This window comes from Mobula hypostoma, chromosome 24 (genome assembly GCF_963921235.1).
Source record: "Mobula hypostoma chromosome 24, sMobHyp1.1, whole genome shotgun sequence".
NCBI lineage: Eukaryota > Metazoa > Chordata > Chondrichthyes > Myliobatiformes > Myliobatidae > Mobula > Mobula hypostoma.
Window position 1 is genome coordinate 37,411,190 of NC_086120.1, and position 20,180 is coordinate 37,431,369.

The following is a 20,180-nucleotide window of genomic DNA, read 5'->3' on the forward strand; positions in this document are numbered from 1 at the left end:
AACTTCCATCATGCTTTTAAGGCTACTGAGCAGCACTCTAGTATGATAGCATGGGCACTTGTCCTCAATCTACCTTGTTATTGTCGACCTGCACTGCACTTTTCTCTATAAAAAAAACTATCAAAAATACTATTCTGAATTCTGTTATTGCCTGAACTGTACTACCTCAATGCAATGTTCTGTGTGAATAGTACGCAAGTTCTTTACTGTAATTTGGTACATGGCAACTAATTTACCAATTTCTTTTCTTCCTACCAATTATTTCAAGTGTTTTTACATATTTAATCTATTTGTTATTATCATCTTCTTTTACTGATCTTTGGCAGTAATTGTCCATGCAAGCAACTCATCTTTTACTTTATTTATACCTTCTGCCTCCATGAGAAGAACTCTTCTTTCGTGAATAATCTCTCCCCACTTTGATAACATACGGGCAATGGAAGTTCAATTTATTTTATTTAATGTATTTGCAAAATAAATTTCTTTCAGTCCTTCAGTGAATCTGGGAGCATGGTTTTAGCACAGAGGATGTGAAATAGTTTCCCAAGCAAATTTCAGTCAACTGTTTAGCTGCATCTACCACATTCCATTTCCAAACATGAGGTAAAGTAGTACAGCAGGTACCACTCGTGCTTGATCTTGACCTGCAGAGCTATTTGCACATTTTCCTTGTGACCATGTGGACCAATTTCTCCTACATCCCAAAGGTGTGCTGGCCAGTAAGTTCTTTGGCAACTGTGAATTGCTACAAGAGTAGGCATGGGGAGTTACAAGTGTGCAAGACAACAGGTTACAGAAAAGAAAGTGGGGGAAATGGGATTCCTCTGAGAGCTAGCCAAGGCTCAATGGGGCAAATAACCTCTACGCCATAAGGAATCAGTGTTACTTTAAGAGTATTAACTGTGTATTGTTAAACGTAAAGAAATGCCCCAAAATAACCAGCTTTGTTACAGGCCAAAGAAAAAAATGATCAACTTGCATAAGTGTTCTGGCTGCAAAATGATATTCCAAATCCTTAGGAATTCATAAGCAGCAGCTGCTTGGTACATTTGCTAATTTAACTGGTTAACAGAATTGACAAGCCAAAACACCAAGTTGTCAATTCTATTTACACACAATGATTTTCATATTTTCTTTCTGCATGTGGAATTGTTGAACATGAGATTGGCTAATTTTGACAAAAACTCATTAATATATATATAATGAATAATTTGAACCAAAACAAAGATGTCACTGGTCTAAGATATTGTCATTTTCTCTCCCCAAAGATAATATAGTCCCTGATAAGTATTTCTAGTTCTTTTTTTCTAAGATTCCTTACACTTGTAATATTTTGCCCTTGTACTATAACATGCAGTGCTAGCCAAATTGCAGGGGCAGAGCAACTGACTGCAAATCTCTTGACCTTAAGACATAGGTGGTGCCCATTCAACAAAAGCACTTACAAAACAATTCCAAATCCTCAATTATTTCCATATGACCTATTATAGTCAATGAGTCGTACAGGAAAGGATCAGGCTCTTAGGCCCACATGTCTCGGCTTTGCACATTAGGCCTGTAACTTTTTATGCACTGCCTGTTCAAATGTCCATTTCAATGTAACCGATTCCATCACTACCTGTGACAGCAAATCCAAATATCAACCATTCTGTAAAGACATTCCCTTCAAGTCCCCTTTAAAAATCCTTCCTCTCGCCTTAAGCTTACACCCTTTTGTTTTCATGGCCCTCCCAAGGGAGAAAGAATTTGCCATATGCCTTGTTCACCACCCCATCTACATGCTTTGCAACTATCATGGATTGACAGATTTGAACCTCAAGACCCCTCTGTTCATCAACATTTCTTGGTGCTTACCATTTACTATGCATACACTTATTTAACTTCCCAAAGTGCATCATTTATTCTTACTTACCTAGTGACTCCACCTTGGTTCACCTATCATCCAACTATACGGAGCGTAATTTTGCGTGATCAATTATCTATCTATCAGCATATCCTAATCCCTGGTACGCTGCATGGAATTTACTCACTTTCCCCATGGCTGTATGTTTTCTTCAAGTGTTTATTTCCTCGCACATCACAAAGACACACTGACAGCACTTCCTTTTGTATATCAGTACTTGATCATCCCCAGACCAAATCTACCTGAACTACCTATATATTATTTCCATAAAGTTTGGTATTTATTTTAGGCATCCAGCACCCGCAATCTTCTTTGTATTTCTTATTACCTTATTTGCCTGTATCAGATGGAAGTTTTTCCCGTGGACACGAAGTCCATGTTCAAAATTTCTGCATTCCTCTTCACTCCAGGAACACAGTTCATCTGCAAATGCAAAAACATGGCACTTTAATCAATGCAGAATGAGAACTGCATGATAAATTAAAACATGGTTAAAATATTTGCAATCCATATTAATACAGAAACAGTTATGGGGCGGGGGAGAGAGGAAGAGAAGGCGAGGGAGAAGGAGAGACATACACACAAAGACAAAATTTTAAGGGGTAGTTTTAGGACTTGCTGGCCAGTTTCACATACCAGATCATGAGTGGGAGCAGAAGGCAGTGAAAATAGCAAATCTCGTTGCATGAGTTTCACTTTGAAAGATTATGAATGAGAATGAGATCTGTGAAAGAGCAGGAAACACTGAAACGAGCACTTGTTGCTTGTGAGTTTCAGTAAGGGACAATAAAAAGACATTAGGTTTAAGTGGAGTGGCAAGTGCTGGAGTTAACAGGGTTAGAGTGGGGAGTAAAGGTTTTGACTCAAGAGGCAGAGACAAGAAGAGGCGGGGGCTAAAGTGAGTTTCTGATAAGTATCTCTTTCTCTCTTTACTATAAGACCATAAGACGTAGGAGCGGAATTAGGCCATCTAGCCCATCAAGTTGCTCTGCCATTTAATCATGGCTGATCCTTTTTTCTTCTCCTCCTCAACCCCAGTTCCCGGCCTTCTCCCCATAACCTTTGATGCTATGTCCAATCAAGAACCTATCAATCTCTACCTTAAATACACCCAATGACCTGGCTTCAACAGCTGCATGTGGCAGTGAATTCCACAAATTCACCACCCTTTGGCTAAAGAATGCATCTCTGTTTTGAAAGGGCACCCCTCTATCCTGAGGCTATGCCCTCTTGTGCTAGACTCTCCCACCATGGGAAACATCATTTCCACATCTACTTTGTCTAGGCCTTTCAACATTTGAAAGGTTTCCATGAGATCCCCCCTCATTCTTCTCAATTCCAGCGAGTACAGACCCAGAGCCATCAAATGTTCCTAGTATGAAAACCTTTTCATTCCTGGAATCATCTTTGTGAACCTTCTCTGGACCTTCTCCAATGCCAGCACATCCTTTCAAAGATGAGGGGCCCAAAACTGCTCACAATACTCAAGGTGAGGTCTCATCAGTGCTTTATAAAGCTTCAGCATCACATCCTTGCTCTTGTATTCTAGACCACTTGAAATGAATGCTAACATGGCATTTGTCTTCCTCACCACCAACTCAACCTGCAAGTTAACCCTTAGGGTGTTCTGCACAAGGACTCCCAAGTCCCTTTGCACCTTAAATTTTTGGATTTTCTCCACTTTTAGAAAATAGTCCACACATTTATTTCTAGTACCAAAGTGCATGACCATGCATTTTCCAACATTGTATTCCATTTTTCACTTTCTTGCCCATTCTCCTAATCTGTCTAAGTCCGTCTGCATCCTACCTGTTTCCGCAACACTAACTGCCCCTCCACAAATCTTCATATCATCTGCAAACTTGGCACCAAAGCTATCTATTCCATAATCTAAATCATTTATATACAGCATAAAAAGAAGTGGTCCTAACACCAAACCCTGCGGAACACCACTAGTCACTAGCAGCCAACCAGAAAAGGATTCTTATATTCCTACTCGCTGCCTCCTAAGATCAGCCAAGGCTCTAACCATGTTAGTAACTTTCTTGTAATACCATGGGCTCTTAACTTGGTAAGCAGCATCCTGTGTGGCACCTTGTCAAAGCCCTCTAAAAAGCCCAAATATACAACATCCACTGCATCCCCTTTAATCTATCCTACTTGTAATCTCTTCAAAGAATTCCAACAGGTTCAACAGGCAGGATTTTCTCTGAAGGAAACCATGCTGACTGTGTCACCAAGTACCCCATCACCTCGTCCTTAACAATTGACTCTAACAGGTATTGAACAGGAACAGAACCCAGGGAATGTGCATTCCTCTTGTATAATGTGGGAAGTTTGATGGTGACCTCCAGTGTCCCTGATGACTACACCTGCAAAAAGTCATCCAGCTACAACTCTTTTTAGGCTGTATTATGGAAAGTGAACTACAGCTGGAACTGGACGACCTACAGATCATTCAGGAGAATGAGGAGTTGAAAGGTAAGAGCTATGGGGAGGCACTCACATCTAAGTTGCAGGAACCACATAGGTGGGTGACTGTCGGATGAGGGAAAAGAGAATAGGCAGTTAGTGCAGTGTACCCTTGTGGCTGTTCCTCTCAATAACAAGTATACTGCTCTGGATATCATTGATGGAGGGGGTGAGTAACCTACCTGGGGAAGTTACAGCGAACAGGTCTCTGCCCTGAGACTGGCTCTGTGGCTCAGAGGGAAGCATGGTGGGGAGGAGGGGAATGGAGTTGTATATATTGGTACCAATGACACAGCTAGGAAAAGGGTGAATGTAGGAGTCTAGGAAGAAAGCTGAAAAGCAGGACCCCAAAGGTCTTTCAATTCTTCATACTGCTCTAAACACAATTAGCATTAAAAGTGATACCACGTGGAAAACACTAGTGACAGATATCTCATCCAACTTGAATAATTTACGTAATGTTAGTGATTAGAAAAGGCATTCAAAACAAAATGGAAGCATACCTTGTACCACCTTGACATTAAATCTTAGTCTTCTGAGAGCTTCCTCAGCATTAAAATTGCATTTCACGAGCTCATATAAAGCCTATGGAGTTAAAGACAGATTGGAAATTGATCCATAGATCAGAAGCACTACTTTCTGAAAAATGATCAGATGAAGGTAATATAAGCAATATTTGTTACTGAAATTACTTTGATATCTTCAATAAATAAAAATATTTTAAAAAATATAGAAAGTACTGCAAACATCAAAACTGGGGAGATTGGAGGGAGATCAATCAGAACCAAATGGCAACTCACACATGCTTTAAAAATCTCTAATTTATTTCAAGTAGTAATGTTTTCAAGTTATATAAATGGATGCAAGTTAATTGCTTGCTCCACATGGTTGAATGTTATTGGTTCATGGCTTCCATAAATAAACAGTGACAGTGTATACATAATAGTGTATACAAAGCCCTTTCTGTTGTGTATATTTGGGAATATGTCTACGATGACAAGTACCCTTCAAGTAGAGCCTAGTATTAAAGAAAATCCTTTTTGCAACATGTTATCTTTGAAGTGCTCTTGAAGCAGAATTTACCCCGGATATCTTTTTAAAAAATTATTTAATTTGGAATCGGCTTGGATTTAAGATACCAACAGACCTACACAGAAAGGAGCACAAGACTCAACAGAAGTTGAGTTACAGTATATTGACTGGTTACTCACCTGTTCACTATCTTTTACAAGTATTCCTTCAGGCAAGTTCTCTGTTATTTTTTCTTCTCTCGATCTCTTTACTGCTTTGTACAGAAACTCTTCGACTCTTCTTTCTGGGAGAACATAGGGATCCCATAGCAACTGGTCTTCATTATCATAAACTAATGGTGTGGAAGAAAGAACAAATGCACCAAATACAAATCATTCAAAACTGAATCAATGTTATTAGAACCTCAACAAAATTATTCACCCTAAGTAAAAAACAGAACCTGGTATCTCAAAATATACATACTTAACTGATAAAACATGCATTTAGTGCTTTAACATCCCAATATCTTCCAGTGCTTTCAATTCAATAAATTAGTTGTAAAATATAAATATTCTTTTACTAACAAACTCTTTACTTTTTTCCATTTGTAATCTTCTTCAATAGATTTTGAATTGTTAGATGCTGAAAAGCTGCAGCCATGTTTTTTAAAAATCTGAGAATACAGTGCGTCACTGTGTTTCATAGGTTCCTCTTTTCACAACATGATCAATGCCAGATAAAAACTGCAAACCCCAATTACTGGATTTTGAATACTTTGTACAGAATCCAACTATATGCCAATATCCAATGCATATAAAGATGGCAGAAATAAACACTGCACAAACTGTTAAGTTCTTAGTGGATATTTACAGTAGGAGGATTAAGAAATTTTGATAAAATGGACACTTTCTACATCCTAGGTGAGTATCAGACGAGAAGTTTATAACATTTTAGCTTGCAGAAGGCAAGTATTTAGCTTCAGTGAGATTCCACAGAAGGGGAAGCTAATTTTGAAATATTATTACAAAAAAAAAGCCCACCAAAGTAAAATTCTGTAGAGGTGTAGAGCAAAAGGGGCAAGGGATTGTGTGGTGAAGAAGAGGCCTTTTTAAAAGCATATTACTTGAAATCAAGCTACTGCAGAGTGAAAAGGAAACCAGACAAGTCACAGATCTAATCCAGGTCACATGGAAAGGGGAATGCAAGAAAGGCACTGGTAACATAAGTGGAGAAAGCGCATCAAGGCAGAATTGCAGTCACATTTTCATATTCTGCCGAAGATTATCCACCGACGCAGGTTCCCACTCCCAGATATGACAACAGGTTTCATGAGAAGCTAGGCTATTTGCAGGTCATGCACATGAAATCACCGAAATGGTGCCCAGGCATGCAGCAAACTCTGGAGAATCACACAAAAAGCTGCCAGAACTCAACAGGTCAGGCAGCATCAATGGACCAATGGATCTATGCCTGACCTGTCGAGTTCCTCCAGCACTTTGTCTGCTACTCCAGATTTCAGCACCTGCAGTCACTTGTGCACCAAACTCTATTAGGGTATCACACTGCTTATATCGACTTTTATTAGTGAATAATGTTATTGAGTAACTCTGCCATGCACTGTCCCACACCCAGCTGTGAAGAAAGGATGGTTGGGAATGGGGCTAGCAATCCCATCCTGTAAATACCCAGAGCTATAGAAACACCAACAGAAGTGCTATAGTCCTCAATCCTGGGAGAGGAAGGATCTTCACCTAGAAGACGCAAGATGGGCTATACCTGGGGACAACTTGAAAGACTAGTCCAGCACAGAGGACTCTGGTGGGTTGCTGTCGGCAGCCTAAGCCCCAGAAGGAATGATGGACTTAACAGGAAGAAAAACATTATGGAGAATGCAAAGTGGAATTTATAGACACAAGAAATTCTGCAGGTGCTGAAAATCCACAGTGACACATACAAACACTGGAGGAACTCAGCAGGTCAGACAACATCTATAGAAAAGTATAAACTGTTGATGTTTCAGGCCGAGACCCTTCATCGTGACTGGAAAGGAAGGGGGAAGAAGCCAGAATAGGAAGGTGAAGGAGTACAAGCTAGAAAGTGGTAGTTGAAGCCAGTTTTGGGGAGTGGTGGAGAATGAAGTGAGAAGCTGGAAGGTGATAGGTGGAAAAGGTAAAGGGCTAAAGATAAAGAAATTTGACTGGAGAGAAGAGTGGGCCATGAGAGAAAGGGAAGGAGGAGCAGCACCATGGGGAAGTTCACAGGAGGATGAGGAGAAGAGAAAAGGTAAGAGAGGAACCAGAGTGGGGAATAGAAGAGTGAAGAAAAGGGGGCAATATTATCAGAAGTTAGTGCAAATCACTGTCATACCATCAGGTTGGAGGCTACCCAATATGAGGTGTTGCTCCTCCAACATGAGAATGGCTTCATTGTGGAAGTAGAGGAGACCATGGACTGACACTATTGACCACTTGATTGAAACTCAATTGCCTACCATATAGGGATGTGATTTTCACAATTCACGTGCTAGAACAAAGCTTGACAGAAGCATGTTTCTCTGTAAATACATTTACAAATAATCTACATTTAAAAAAAATTGCATTGCTAAAAATATATAAAGACAAAACAAAATGAGAATGATACTTTAATGTCAAGCACTAACAGTATAATAGGAAACCCTAAATATTAATCGCCATCATTAATTATCAATTATTAACACAGCAACCACTGAGCCAAAACAAAATAAATTTAATGGGCATATATAAAATGTGCTTATTCAGTGAATAAGCACATGATCGTTTGATCAATGTCAGCAAGCATGCTATACTGGCAGCAGAAGTGTGGCAACTCTTACAGGCAGTCCCTAGCACAATCATCAGACTGTGTTACGCTTGCTGACGCACAAAACACATTTCATTGGATGTGGCAAATAAAGCTAGCCTTCAATCTCTTTCTAATCTTTAATCTGAGAAGCTATGAAGACTAGGGAAGTTTTTTTTTAAATGGGTTGACAGCAGAAAGACAATGGATAATATTTAAAGAATGTTAATATGGTTTATCACAAGTTTTCATTGCTGTCTGGCACAAAAATAAGTTTAGAAAGACAGTTTACAAAAGAAAATTTGGGATAGTATTTGATAGAAATAGGATATATAAATATCAGAAAGGTAAAAAAAAAAAGCAGGCCTGATGACTGGGGACAGTTTAGAATTTAGCAAAGAGGACAGAAGGTTCTTTTAATGAGAAGATAAATTCTGGGTTCTGGGTGTCCTTGTAACAAGTCACTTAAAGCATACAGGTAGGTACAGCAAACAATTCATATTTGAAGATATTTGGCCTGGATTGAGATTTGAGTACAGGATATGGCGACCTTGCTACAATTACGCTGACCACGCCTGGAGTACTGTGTGCAGTTTTGGTCTCCATCCCCAAGAAGGGATATAGCTGGCAGGGAGGGAATACACCAATAGTTTGCCAACTATTCCAAGAGTAATGGAACTGTTACATAAGGATAGCATGGGCTACATTCACTAGAGTTTAGCAATTTTGATATATAGGACTGTGACGAGAAGAAATTTCAACACCCCAGAATGAAGAACTTGTGGAATTCTCTGCTTCAGGATGAGCAAGTACGATTGCTGAAAATATTTAAGGAGTTAGATTTCTAGATATAAAAAGCAATCAGGAGTATGGGGATATAGTAGGAATGTGATATTAAGACAGAAGACTGATTAGTCACAACTATACTAGATGGCCAAGTTGTCTGCTCCTGTTCCTGCTCCCAATTTTTTTCATTTCTATAACAAAACAATATTTTCATCCACATCAATCCACAATAGTAAGAACTACAAAGCTGAGGAAACAAAGTAATTTGTTAAAAACCGTAACCAGGAACGAACTTAGACCATTTTCTGATCTTACCTTTTTCATTCTGCCTATATTTGCTTATAAAAGGTGGAATTGGAGCTTGATATTGAGGACCAATCATAATTTCCTAAAGTAAATCAAAACACACACTTTGTCAAGTTATCTTGCAGGGTATAAAATACATTCTCAAATTCTATCCAAAGGATTTAATACACAACTGCATCTAACCAAAGCCTATTACACAATTAGGAATCTTCACTAAGGTCAAGATAATGCTTAGATTTGTAATATACAGGACAAGTTGTAGTCACTCAAACATAGAATCAACCCCATTGGGTATGGAGGTAACACAGCAGTTAAATTAGTAACCCAGGTTGTACTAACAATCTGGAGATTAGAGTTTAAATTCAGTCAGGGAGGTTGAGGACTATATATTCATTTAACATTCTTAATTATTTTTTAAATGCATAGAATTGACAATATTTTTCAGTTTTTTATAAAAAATCAGGCATGACTGGATTATACCCAATAGTGGAGGTTTGTCATCCAACATAAATACGACTCCAGATCTATAAGTTTGCTTGATTCTTAAATGCTCTCCAAAATAACCCATACAGTTCACAGGCAATTAGGAATGGGCAATAAACTTGTCTTCCAGTTGATGGATGGTTTCAATTGCCAAAGAAAATGTAAAAGAGCAGAAAATCATCCTATTTTATGTACAGTTGCAAGAAAAAGTTTGTGAACCCTTTGCAATTACCTGGTTTTCTGCATTAATTACTCAAAAATGTGGTCTGATGTTCACTTAAAGACAATAATTGCCAAACACAATCTGCCTAAACTAATAACACATGAACAATTGCGCTTCTTATCATCAATACTGAGAACACCATCTAAGCAATCACAGTCTAGGTTCAAAAAAAATATGTGAACCCCTGAGATAATGCCTTTTACAAAAGCTATTGAGAATCAGCTGTTCCAATCAATGAGATAAGACTGGAGGTGTGGGTTGTAGAGGTGCCCTGCCCTATAAAAAGACACACAAAATCACGTTACTGACATAAGCCCGCACTTCTCAAGAAAGAAATATTTATGTGCACCATGGTTCGATCAAAAGAATTTTCAAAGGAGCTCAGAAAAAGAACTGTAGAGATGCATGAAGTTGGAAAAGGCTACAAGAGCATTTCTCAGGACTCCAATATCCATCAGTCCACAGTAAGAGAAATTATCTACAAACGAAGGAAATTTCGCCATCCCTATTCTTCTTTTGATGTCCATATCGCACCTGCCATCTGATGTCACCCAGCTTCCTAAGTAGCAAAAGTTCTGTAATTGTTTTCTGTCTTCCCCGTTTATTCTCAGCCTGCAGATAGGATTCTCCTTCTTTTTGGCTATCACCATACATTCTGTCTTTTTGCAATTGATAGATAGACCCATTTTTGCACTTTCTTCAACAACTATATCAATTAAGTTTTGTAGTTCTTCCTCTGTACTTGCAATTAACACAGTGTCATCTGCATATCTGAAAATATTGATGTTTTCACCGCCAACTTTGATTCCCAAGATGTCTCTTATTTTTTGTAATATTGTTTCACTGTACACATTATACAAATCAGTGGAGAAAACACACCCTTGTCTAACGCCTCTCTTGATTTTCGTAAACTGACTCACTTCTTCATCTATTCTTACTGCGGCAGTTTGTTCCCAGTACAGATTTCTGATTAGGCGGAGGTCTTTCATAGTCATAGTCATACTTTATTGATTCCAGGGGGAAATTTTGAATCTAGATCTAGAGTTTTCTGTAATATTTCAGAGTTGTGCTTCACTTTATCAAATGCTTCTGTGTAGTTGATAAAACAAACAAATCTTTTTGCACTTGAATAGCTCGTTCTGATAGTATCCTTAACATCAATATTGTGTTTCCTCTACCCTTGTCTTTCACAAAACCACATTGTTCTTTGCCTGTTTCAGCTTGTATCTTACTTTTAACTCTTGTCATCAAAATTCTTAGAAGTACCTTGGTGATATGACTCATTAAACATGGTCCTATGTAATTCACATTCTATTGCTCCAGGTTTCTTTGGAAGAGCGATAAATACTGATTTTTTCATCTCTTCTGGTATTATTCCAGTCTCATAAATGTCATTGATTAAATCAGTAAGTTTTTCAATTCCATAACCTTCAAGGGTGATAATTTGCTCTATTACTAATTAATCAGGACTTGCTGCCTTTCCTTTCCATAAAGGATACCATACATAATCAGCAGTCAAACTAAATTAGCATTCCAATTAGCAAAGTTAGCGTATTTAAGCCATTAACAAAAAAATGTCATATCCCATGGCTCATTTCCTCTGGCTAACAACGAACTAACCCAAAGCGTGAACACATAACGATACTCATTTGATTCTACCATGCCCCAACCCACCTGACAGACTACCCATAATAAACACACTGCAAAAATACAATAAAGACACAAAATAGATACATGGATTCTTCAAATTGAAAAATAGATACACGGCTTCTACACCCACAATGAACATCTTTACTATAGCCTTTTATTTTAACCTATTCAATCATACCTCTTAGTAGGTTTCAGACAGATTTAGAATAAATTTAGACAGCCATCTCTATAATCTAAACTTCTTATAACAAAACCCAGTACAGCAAAATTGCTATAATCTGCTATTCAATCTTTTGGAAATCCCAACAATTCAGCATCTGGCTTTCCAGGTAACATTTGCCAGGCCCCCCTCACTCACCCAGACCACTGCTCCCTTCTGACTTGCTAGAGCTCCAGTTCCCTCACTGTTTATACTCACCCCTCAGAGGTTTCAAAGGGGCCTTGATTCCCAGATTCCCATTCACACCAGTAGGGCCATTTCCTGTGCTCTGTTTAAACCGAGCAGGATCCCATTTCCTGTACTCCCTGTAGACCTATTGGATTTTCTAGAAAATTTCTTGTAACACTGTGCAACAGTTTAAAAAAAAATAAGATCCAATAGCCCAGAAGCTCCATGAGCCTGGCATCAAATTCCTGAGCACGTTGGATTATTCAGGTTGTACCCATATATGTTACTACCTTAACTTCATACTGCAGTCAACAATTTAGTAAAATAAACCTTACAAATATTATCACTTGTCCACCTCATATATCCAGCTACCATTCAAAATATAATGAAAGCTTTTATGCTTTCCTTTCTATTATCCATGTCTTAGTTCAGTAACGATGCAACTTCTGGCATCTTAGCAGATATAAGGTATGAAGAAATGGGTTGGAATTAAAACACAGATTTTGCAAGATGAGTATCACAGTTATATGCCATCTCAACAACGTGAAGTGTTATCAAAAACAACGAAAGTGGGGAAAGATAAAAATGATACAAAGTGGATGTAAAAGATGGAACAACCGTGACAAGAACAAGCATTTTATTGTAGTTACAAAAATTGTCCAATGTCATATACTGTAATGGCGGTATCTCTTCTGAACTTAAACATCTACAGTAGCATACATCCTTTATCAGTCTCATGTTCGCATGCACAAACCTTTTTACAGTCATTTGACAAAATGGAATCATCTTCTTCAGAATCCTCATCCGTTAATGAAAGTTCCTTATCATCTTCAATAGAATTTGCTAGAAATCAAATAAAATCGGTGATTAATATGCAAATTTAGTAATTAAATACAATTGACAGGAGCAGTAACTTATTTTCACTTCATGCAGGTTTACCGGTGTGAAATTCAAGAATGGACTCTCTTAGTCATCTGTAGATACTTAATAGCTGAAACAGTTAGCTACTAGGATCTAACACTTTCCCGGCGTATCTGACAAATAAACTCTTCTTGGGCTTCCAGCTGGGTACGGATATCAATTACAACCAACATTTCGATGACAAACACTACTATCTTCAGGCATCATCCCCGGTGAAGGTGGCAGAGTCTGTCACTGAAACATCGGTTATAATTGATACCTGTACCCGGTTGGAAGCTTGAGAAGAATTTATTCGTAGTTATATACTAGTTAACTCATCAAAAACTGAAGCCAATTTTTCTCAAACCACACAAACATGCAAAGGAATATACTTGGCTGAAGGTTTTAAATAATTCGGGAGCATTCTAAATAGGATCTTAACCCACCAATGTTTCCTCAGTTTTTTAAAATAAAAGGCTGGTGAATTGTAGTGCAAGCACCAAGGGGGTCCTTCTTTGTACCTTGACTATCCTTAATATTGGCTAAAAATTTCTAATCTAAGTTATCACTACTTATTCCTATTTTTGCATTAATGGGTTGACATTGCTAGGATGCACAAAGTAACAGGTTTCCATTCTATTCTGTAATCTGTGAATAGTGAATACTAGATGACATATTGACTAAAGCATGTATACATCTTAAGTCCAAATTATACAGAGGACAGAGGCACTAGACAGAGTCCAGGCAAAGATCTACTAGAATGATGCCACAGATGAGGAATATATTTATCTGGAAAGAACAAATAAATTAAGGCTCAATACAGTCTTTAATTATTAAGGGACTCAATATGGTAAGCATGGAGATAGAAATAGCATAAATGCATTAAGGGAAATTTTTCAAGCACAAAGGAAAATGTTTAGAAAATCCCAGCAAAATTAGGTGATTGGAAGAGGCTCCAAGAGGTAAATTATGTAACTTGTAAACAGCCTATTTTTGTGATGCAAGAACCCAACTGAAGCATTTTTGGCTCTTTTTGCCAAAATTTTAATTGTAAACTTGTGTTCCTATTCTAAAGTTTCTTCAACCCACAGCACTGAAGTAAGTTTGCACCCAAGTCAGTGATGGCTATTTACTCAAGGATTAATTTTTCACTGACTGTTCTGTCAAGCAGATAGCATGCAAGCACATATAACACTGTGACATTGTTTTCCATTGCTGGTTTCAGTGGAAACTCAGCATATCATAATGTACACAGTAAAAGCTGGTGATCATTTTGTTAGTTCTCTCAAGTTAAATGTCTGGGTTCCACATGTCAAAAGGTGATTTCCTCCTCTCAAAGAACATCTCCCACAAGTTCTAGATTACCTCCATAAAAATCCCTTAAATTATTCAAACAGTCAATCACCGGCTATTAAAATCTAGTAGCCTTTGGATGAAAGGAAATGTTCTTGAATTTGTGAAATTTTGTTTCTCTAGGTTTTGAAGCTGATTTTGGAGTTCACATCAATGTCAGAAATAGAATTCGAAGTGTAGATGAGTGATGCATTATACCAGTCCACGTAAACTATAGGATTATCACTTGACCAGGTATAGTTAAGTGATCAAACAATACTGCTCACTTCTACTGCACTACTGATGCGAAGACTGTGGTCTACACTTATAAAGAAGCCCATTTTAAAAAAGGAGAAAATGATGGTATGTAAAATTAGAACAAGCATTGAAAATCATTTTAAAACTAACTGGAAGCAAGCAAACAAATCTTTTTTTTTTTAGGTGACATAGTGAATTGTTCACATTCCAAATCAATAATTTGTATTTATGGCTAATGAAACTCCAGTGGAGAATTCTTCAGGAATGCTGGAAGAATTGAGCCTATGAAGGGATTTTAATACCTGTCCAGTCCTCCAAAAAGTAAGTCATAATCCTTAAAACTAACAAAAAAATGTACATCTTTTTATTTAATTTAGGACAGCTATTAAAAATGACTTTTAATATTAGGGACCTACACAGTGAAAAATAGCTTTGAAAGCTTTTAATTTCTCCCTTGTGGACCATGTCTCTACCTCCTAGTCAATCTGACTATTGTTTCCCACCATACAATCAATGTTTGGTCATTTATCTGACAGCAATGCTACATGAGCAAGTAAGTTTTCAAACTTGCTTACAAAGGTAAAAGGTACTTCAATGACTTAGGAAATTTGGAGCAATCCAAGAATGATCTATGAAAGTTGTGCATTTTTTTTCCTTAATCTCTCTTTAAAAATGATTTTAGCAACAGTCATTCTATTAAAAAAATGCAAATTTATTAGGGTACTAGTACTTTTGATTTGTAAATAATACTCATTCTTACAATGTATACATATGCACTTTAATAGTTATGTGCACATTTGACATGCTCTGCTTTACATTTTAGTAATCATCCTTCCAGCTTCCAACCTTGTTCCTCAATACAGACCTCTCCCTATTGTCTAAAGGAGTACTGTACCAGTAGAATCAGTACTGCCAGTTCTTGCTTAGTATATTAATTTATTTCTAACTGTGGTCTATCCTCTTTCATGTCTTCCAGCTTCTTCCCATCTCCATCTACAAAGTTTTCTGACATCTTCAGTACTTCAACTATTTCTACATTATTGGTTCCAACCAGCTGATTTTCTTTCACCTAATACTCTCACACGCCATCCCACATTATAGCCTGTGAACCCTTTGCTTGTAAAATCAGAAAATACACCATAGGTGGTGATTATTTAACAACTTCTGTCTTTGGCAGACAGAAAAATTTCCCAAGCCTAATGATGCCTTCCACAGCTACAAGTAACAGCTTTTCCAAGTAATCATCCAAGTACTGTTTTTAAACGCAAACAACAGGAATTCTGCAGATGCTGGAAATTCAAGCAACATACATCAAAGTTGCTGGTGAACGCAGCAGGCCAAGCAGCATCTATAGGAAGAGGTGCAGTCGACGTTTCAGGCCGAGACCCTTCGTCAGGACTAACTGAAGGAAGACTGAGTAAGGGATTTGAAAGTTGGAGGGGGAGGGGGAGATCCAAAATGATAGGAGAAGACAGGAGGGGGAGGGATAGAGCCGAGAGCTGGACAGGTGATAGGCAAAAGGGGATACGAGAGGATCATGGGACAGGAGGTCCGGGAAGAAAGACAAGGGGGGGGGGTGACCCAGAGGATGGGCAAGAGGTATATTCAGAGGGACAGAGGGAGAAAAAGGAGAGTGAGAGAAAGAATGTGTGCATAAAACCATTAAGCCAGATTAGTGAAGGTCGACCTGTAGTCAGTATCTCAATAAATAGAGGATAAGAATAGCATATGTCATTTTAATTGGCATATTGACCTCTCCTGCAACCTAACCTATGCAGAAGGTTCTGTGGACCTGTGCACATTGACTCCTAACTTTTACCACAACAATGTTAACGTCAAACTGAATTATGGTCGGTACCTATAGAATACCTTCTCATTGATATTCTTTCCACATGCCCTAGTCCAGGGGTCGGCAACTTTTTTGCCTCTGTGGGCCGGATCGCATATTAATAAGTGAACGGTAGGCCAGATAAATGCCATAAAAAACTGGAAATATGGGAATTATCCATTTAAATACATCTAATTATGTTTTGCCTCAAATTAATGAATAGCGCATGCTAGAAAATCATTTGTGCTTAAGGTTGCCTACCACTGCCCTAGTCCATGCCCCATAACTAAACCAGCTATTGCCTCCCATCTTCTTGGACTTGCTTCCCCTTTGAATAGAGGCTCAACCAGTTTTCCTTCCACCACCAGATTCCTTTGCTTAATTGAAATGATCACACTGAACAACTTCTCTAATTCCATGTACTGCTTTTCAATCAATAATGATAGCCACAATGGTTTTCAACCCATAATGATCCAAGTTACCCAAATTTCTTTATGGAATACATGGTGCACTTCTTGTCCTCACTTAAGCACCTTCCCTTGCCTCTTTTCCAGTACATTAGTATGTTGGTGTTGTTACACACTCCAATCCTCCACTCAAACATTACCTTTTGCTAATCTTGATTTCTACCCTGCTCTCACTTTCACTCGTTCCAGCTCAAACTCTTCTTTTTTTTTACGGTTAGTAACCAAGATCCAATTTACCTTTTTACCTTATTTGAATTTCCTCCTGCTTCCTGAAACATTCCATTCCATTCTATAACCATATAATTACAGCACGAAAACAGGCCATCTCGGCTCTTCTAGTCTGCGCCGAACTCTTACTCGCACCTAGCCCACCGACCTGCACTCAGCCCGTAACCCTCCATTCCTTTCCTGTGCATATAGCTGTCCAATTTAACTTTAAACGACAACATCGAACCTGCCTCAACCACTTCTGCTGGAAGCTCGTTCCACACAGCCACCACTCTGAGTAAAGAGGTTCCCCCTCATGTTACCCCTAAACTTTTGCCCTTTAACTCTCAACTCATGTCCTCTTGTTTGAATCTCCCCCACTCTCATTGGAAAAAGCCTATCAACGTCAACTCTATCTATCTATCCCTCTCATAATTTTAAATACCTCTATCAAGTCCCCCCTCAACCTTCTACGTCCCAAAGAATAAAGACCCAACTTGTTCAACCTTTCTCTGTAACTCAAGTGATGAAACCCAGGTAACATTCCAGTAAACCTTCTCTGTACTCTCTCTATTTTGTTGACATTTTTCCTATAATTCGGTGACCAAAACTGTACACAATACTCCAAATTTGGCCTCATCAATGCCTTGTACAATTTCAATAATACATCCCAACTCCTATACTCAATGCTCTGATTTATAAAGGCCAGCATACCAAATGCTTTCTTCACCACCCTATCCACATGAGGTTCCACCTTCAGGGAACTATGCACCATTATTCCTAGATCCCTCTGTTCTACTGCATTCTTCAATGCCCTATCATTTACCATGTATGTCCTATTTTGATTAGTCCTACCAAAGTGTAGTACCTCACATTTATCAGCATTAAACTCCATCTGCCATCTTTCAGCCCACTCTTCTAACTGGCCTAAATCTCTCTGCAAGCTTTGAAAACGTACTTCATTATCCACAACTCCAACCTAGCTTAGTATCATCTGCATACTTACTCATCCAATTTACCACCCCATCATCCAGATCATTAATGTATATGAAAAATGACACTGGACCCAGTACAGATCCCTGGGGCACATCACTAGTCACCGGCCTCCAATCTGACTAACAGTTTTCCACCACCGCTCTCTGGCGTCTCCCATCCAGCCACTGCTGAATCTATTTTAGTACTTCAATATTAATACCTAATGATTGAACCTTCCTAACCAACCTTCCGTGTGGGACCTTGTCAAAGGCCTTACTGAAGTCCATTCTATTCTTCCCTTTTTCTCCATCTCAGTTGTTGCCTGTTCTGACCATACAGGTCTACACCAGTGCTTCTGGCACAATTTATTTTTTTCAACAGATTTCTCCCTCACAAAAGTTGCCAAGATTACCAAATATTTCTGGTCTTTCTTCCCCTGCACTCTTGGTTTCAGCAACACATCACCCACTCAGAATACAGGCAAGATTCTCCATGTCCTCAGCTACCACCTCACCAGCTCTCAAACGCAATGGATTATTTTTCACAATGAATAAGAAAATTAATTTAATAGAACCCATCTTTAAATGTAGCTTTACTCAAAGTTCACAGATCTAATTTTGCCAGACGAATAAAAAGTGATTTCTGAAGACTAATAACTGCCTAAACTAAATGACTCAGTATTTAATGCAACACAGAATTAAACAACAATATTAAATTAACATTATTGAGGGTAAATTACACTAATGAAAAACTCTGGTTATTTCCCAGTAGGGAAAAAATTATCTCCGCGTGGGCTCTGTCAATTCTTCTGGAAGCTTATATTTCGACATCTCTCATTCTTCTGTAATCCACTAGGGAGAGGCCCAATCTGTTCAGACTTTCTTCATGCTCCGTACCAGGAATCACAAGTACATCATACTGAGACAGCAACAGTGCACAATACCGCAGTACTGCCCTAAACAGTTGCATCTAAATCCTTACTTTTATTTTCTATACACCTTACAATAAAGGTCAACATTTCATTAGCCTTCACAATTATTTCCTGTAATTGTGTGCTAACATTTTTTTTGATTAATTTATTTAGACACACAAAAGCAGGGATGGCTCCACTAGGAATTGGTGCCATTTGTTAAGTCTACATTACTGAATACTTTCACTGCTGGCATGAATTAATAATGTCAAGTAGTTAAAAAAAATACTCAGAAAACATAGCCCTATAGAGCATGAGATAGTTTCAGCTCTTCTAAGTTACTGCTTCTCTCCACTTGTAATATTTTAACAGTGGATTTAGTCTTGCACCTGTAATAATCCACCCTGACCACAGGCTTCAGGACATTCAGAGTTTTCTGGTTAAGTCAAAGCTGCACAAATCTAGTCAAGTCTCTTCTATAATTTACAACTTTAAAATCACCAACAGCAAAAAGAACACATCTTTTAAAAAAGGGGAACAAAAACATAGTTCAGAGAAGCAGAAACAATGAAAGAATCTGACTGAGATACCCAGCAGAGATGGCACTTTCTGAGGAAGCTTAAACAAGCATCACTCACCACTAACATCTTAACTACATTCTACAGAGGCGTGGTTGAGAGTGTGCTGACCTTTTGCATCACAACCTGGTACTCCAGCTGCAGTGCTGTTGACAAAAAAGCCTTGCAGAGGGTGGTTAGGGGAGCAGAGAAGGTTATTGCGGTCCCCTACCTTCTGTCCAAGACCTCTTTCAGAGTCGATGCCTCCAGAAGACACGGTACATCATTAAAGACCCCTCGCACCCTCTCCATGAACTGTTTGTTCTTCTGCCATCAGGCAAACGTTACAGGAGCATCAAAACTAAAACCACAAGGCTACTAAACAGCTTCCTCCCACAGGCAGTCAGACTGCTAAGTAGCTGCTCTACCTGACCCTGCTTTGGACACTTTTAACTTGCACTGGTCACTTATAACTTGATTTTAACTGACATGTGGCTGTTGTGCTTTACTATTTATTGTTATACTATTTAGTGTTGCATTTGTTATGTTATGATTGCGCTGCTCCTGAGAAACCCTGTCTCATTCTGCCCTGCAGAGCTGATGTACGGTTAGAATGACAATAACGTTTTTTGAATCTTGAATCTTGAAGATGAGTGTGGCTTAAGGATACACCAAATCATGCAATTTACTGGTTATTAACAACTACT

At 38.5% G+C, this 20,180-nt stretch overlaps 1 protein-coding gene across 5 annotated transcripts in view; it reads right to left on the reverse strand.

Annotated features, from left to right (window-relative positions):
- The window catches only part of LOC134337406 (mesoderm induction early response protein 2-like), a 104,855-nt gene that overhangs the window by 34,740 nt on the left and 49,935 nt on the right, over positions 1 to 20,180 (reverse strand). For all 5 annotated transcript variants that reach the window (XM_063032375.1, XM_063032372.1, XM_063032377.1 and 2 more), the window contains 5 exons: positions 12,794 to 12,882; positions 9,305 to 9,377; positions 5,587 to 5,738; positions 4,879 to 4,960; positions 2,232 to 2,326 (listed from right to left, as the gene is read on the reverse strand). In XM_063032375.1, coding sequence (XP_062888445.1) covers positions 2,232 to 2,326; positions 4,879 to 4,960; positions 5,587 to 5,738; positions 9,305 to 9,377; positions 12,794 to 12,882 — 491 coding nt within the window. The remainder of the gene's footprint in view (positions 1 to 2,231; positions 2,327 to 4,878; positions 4,961 to 5,586; positions 5,739 to 9,304; positions 9,378 to 12,793; positions 12,883 to 20,180) is intronic.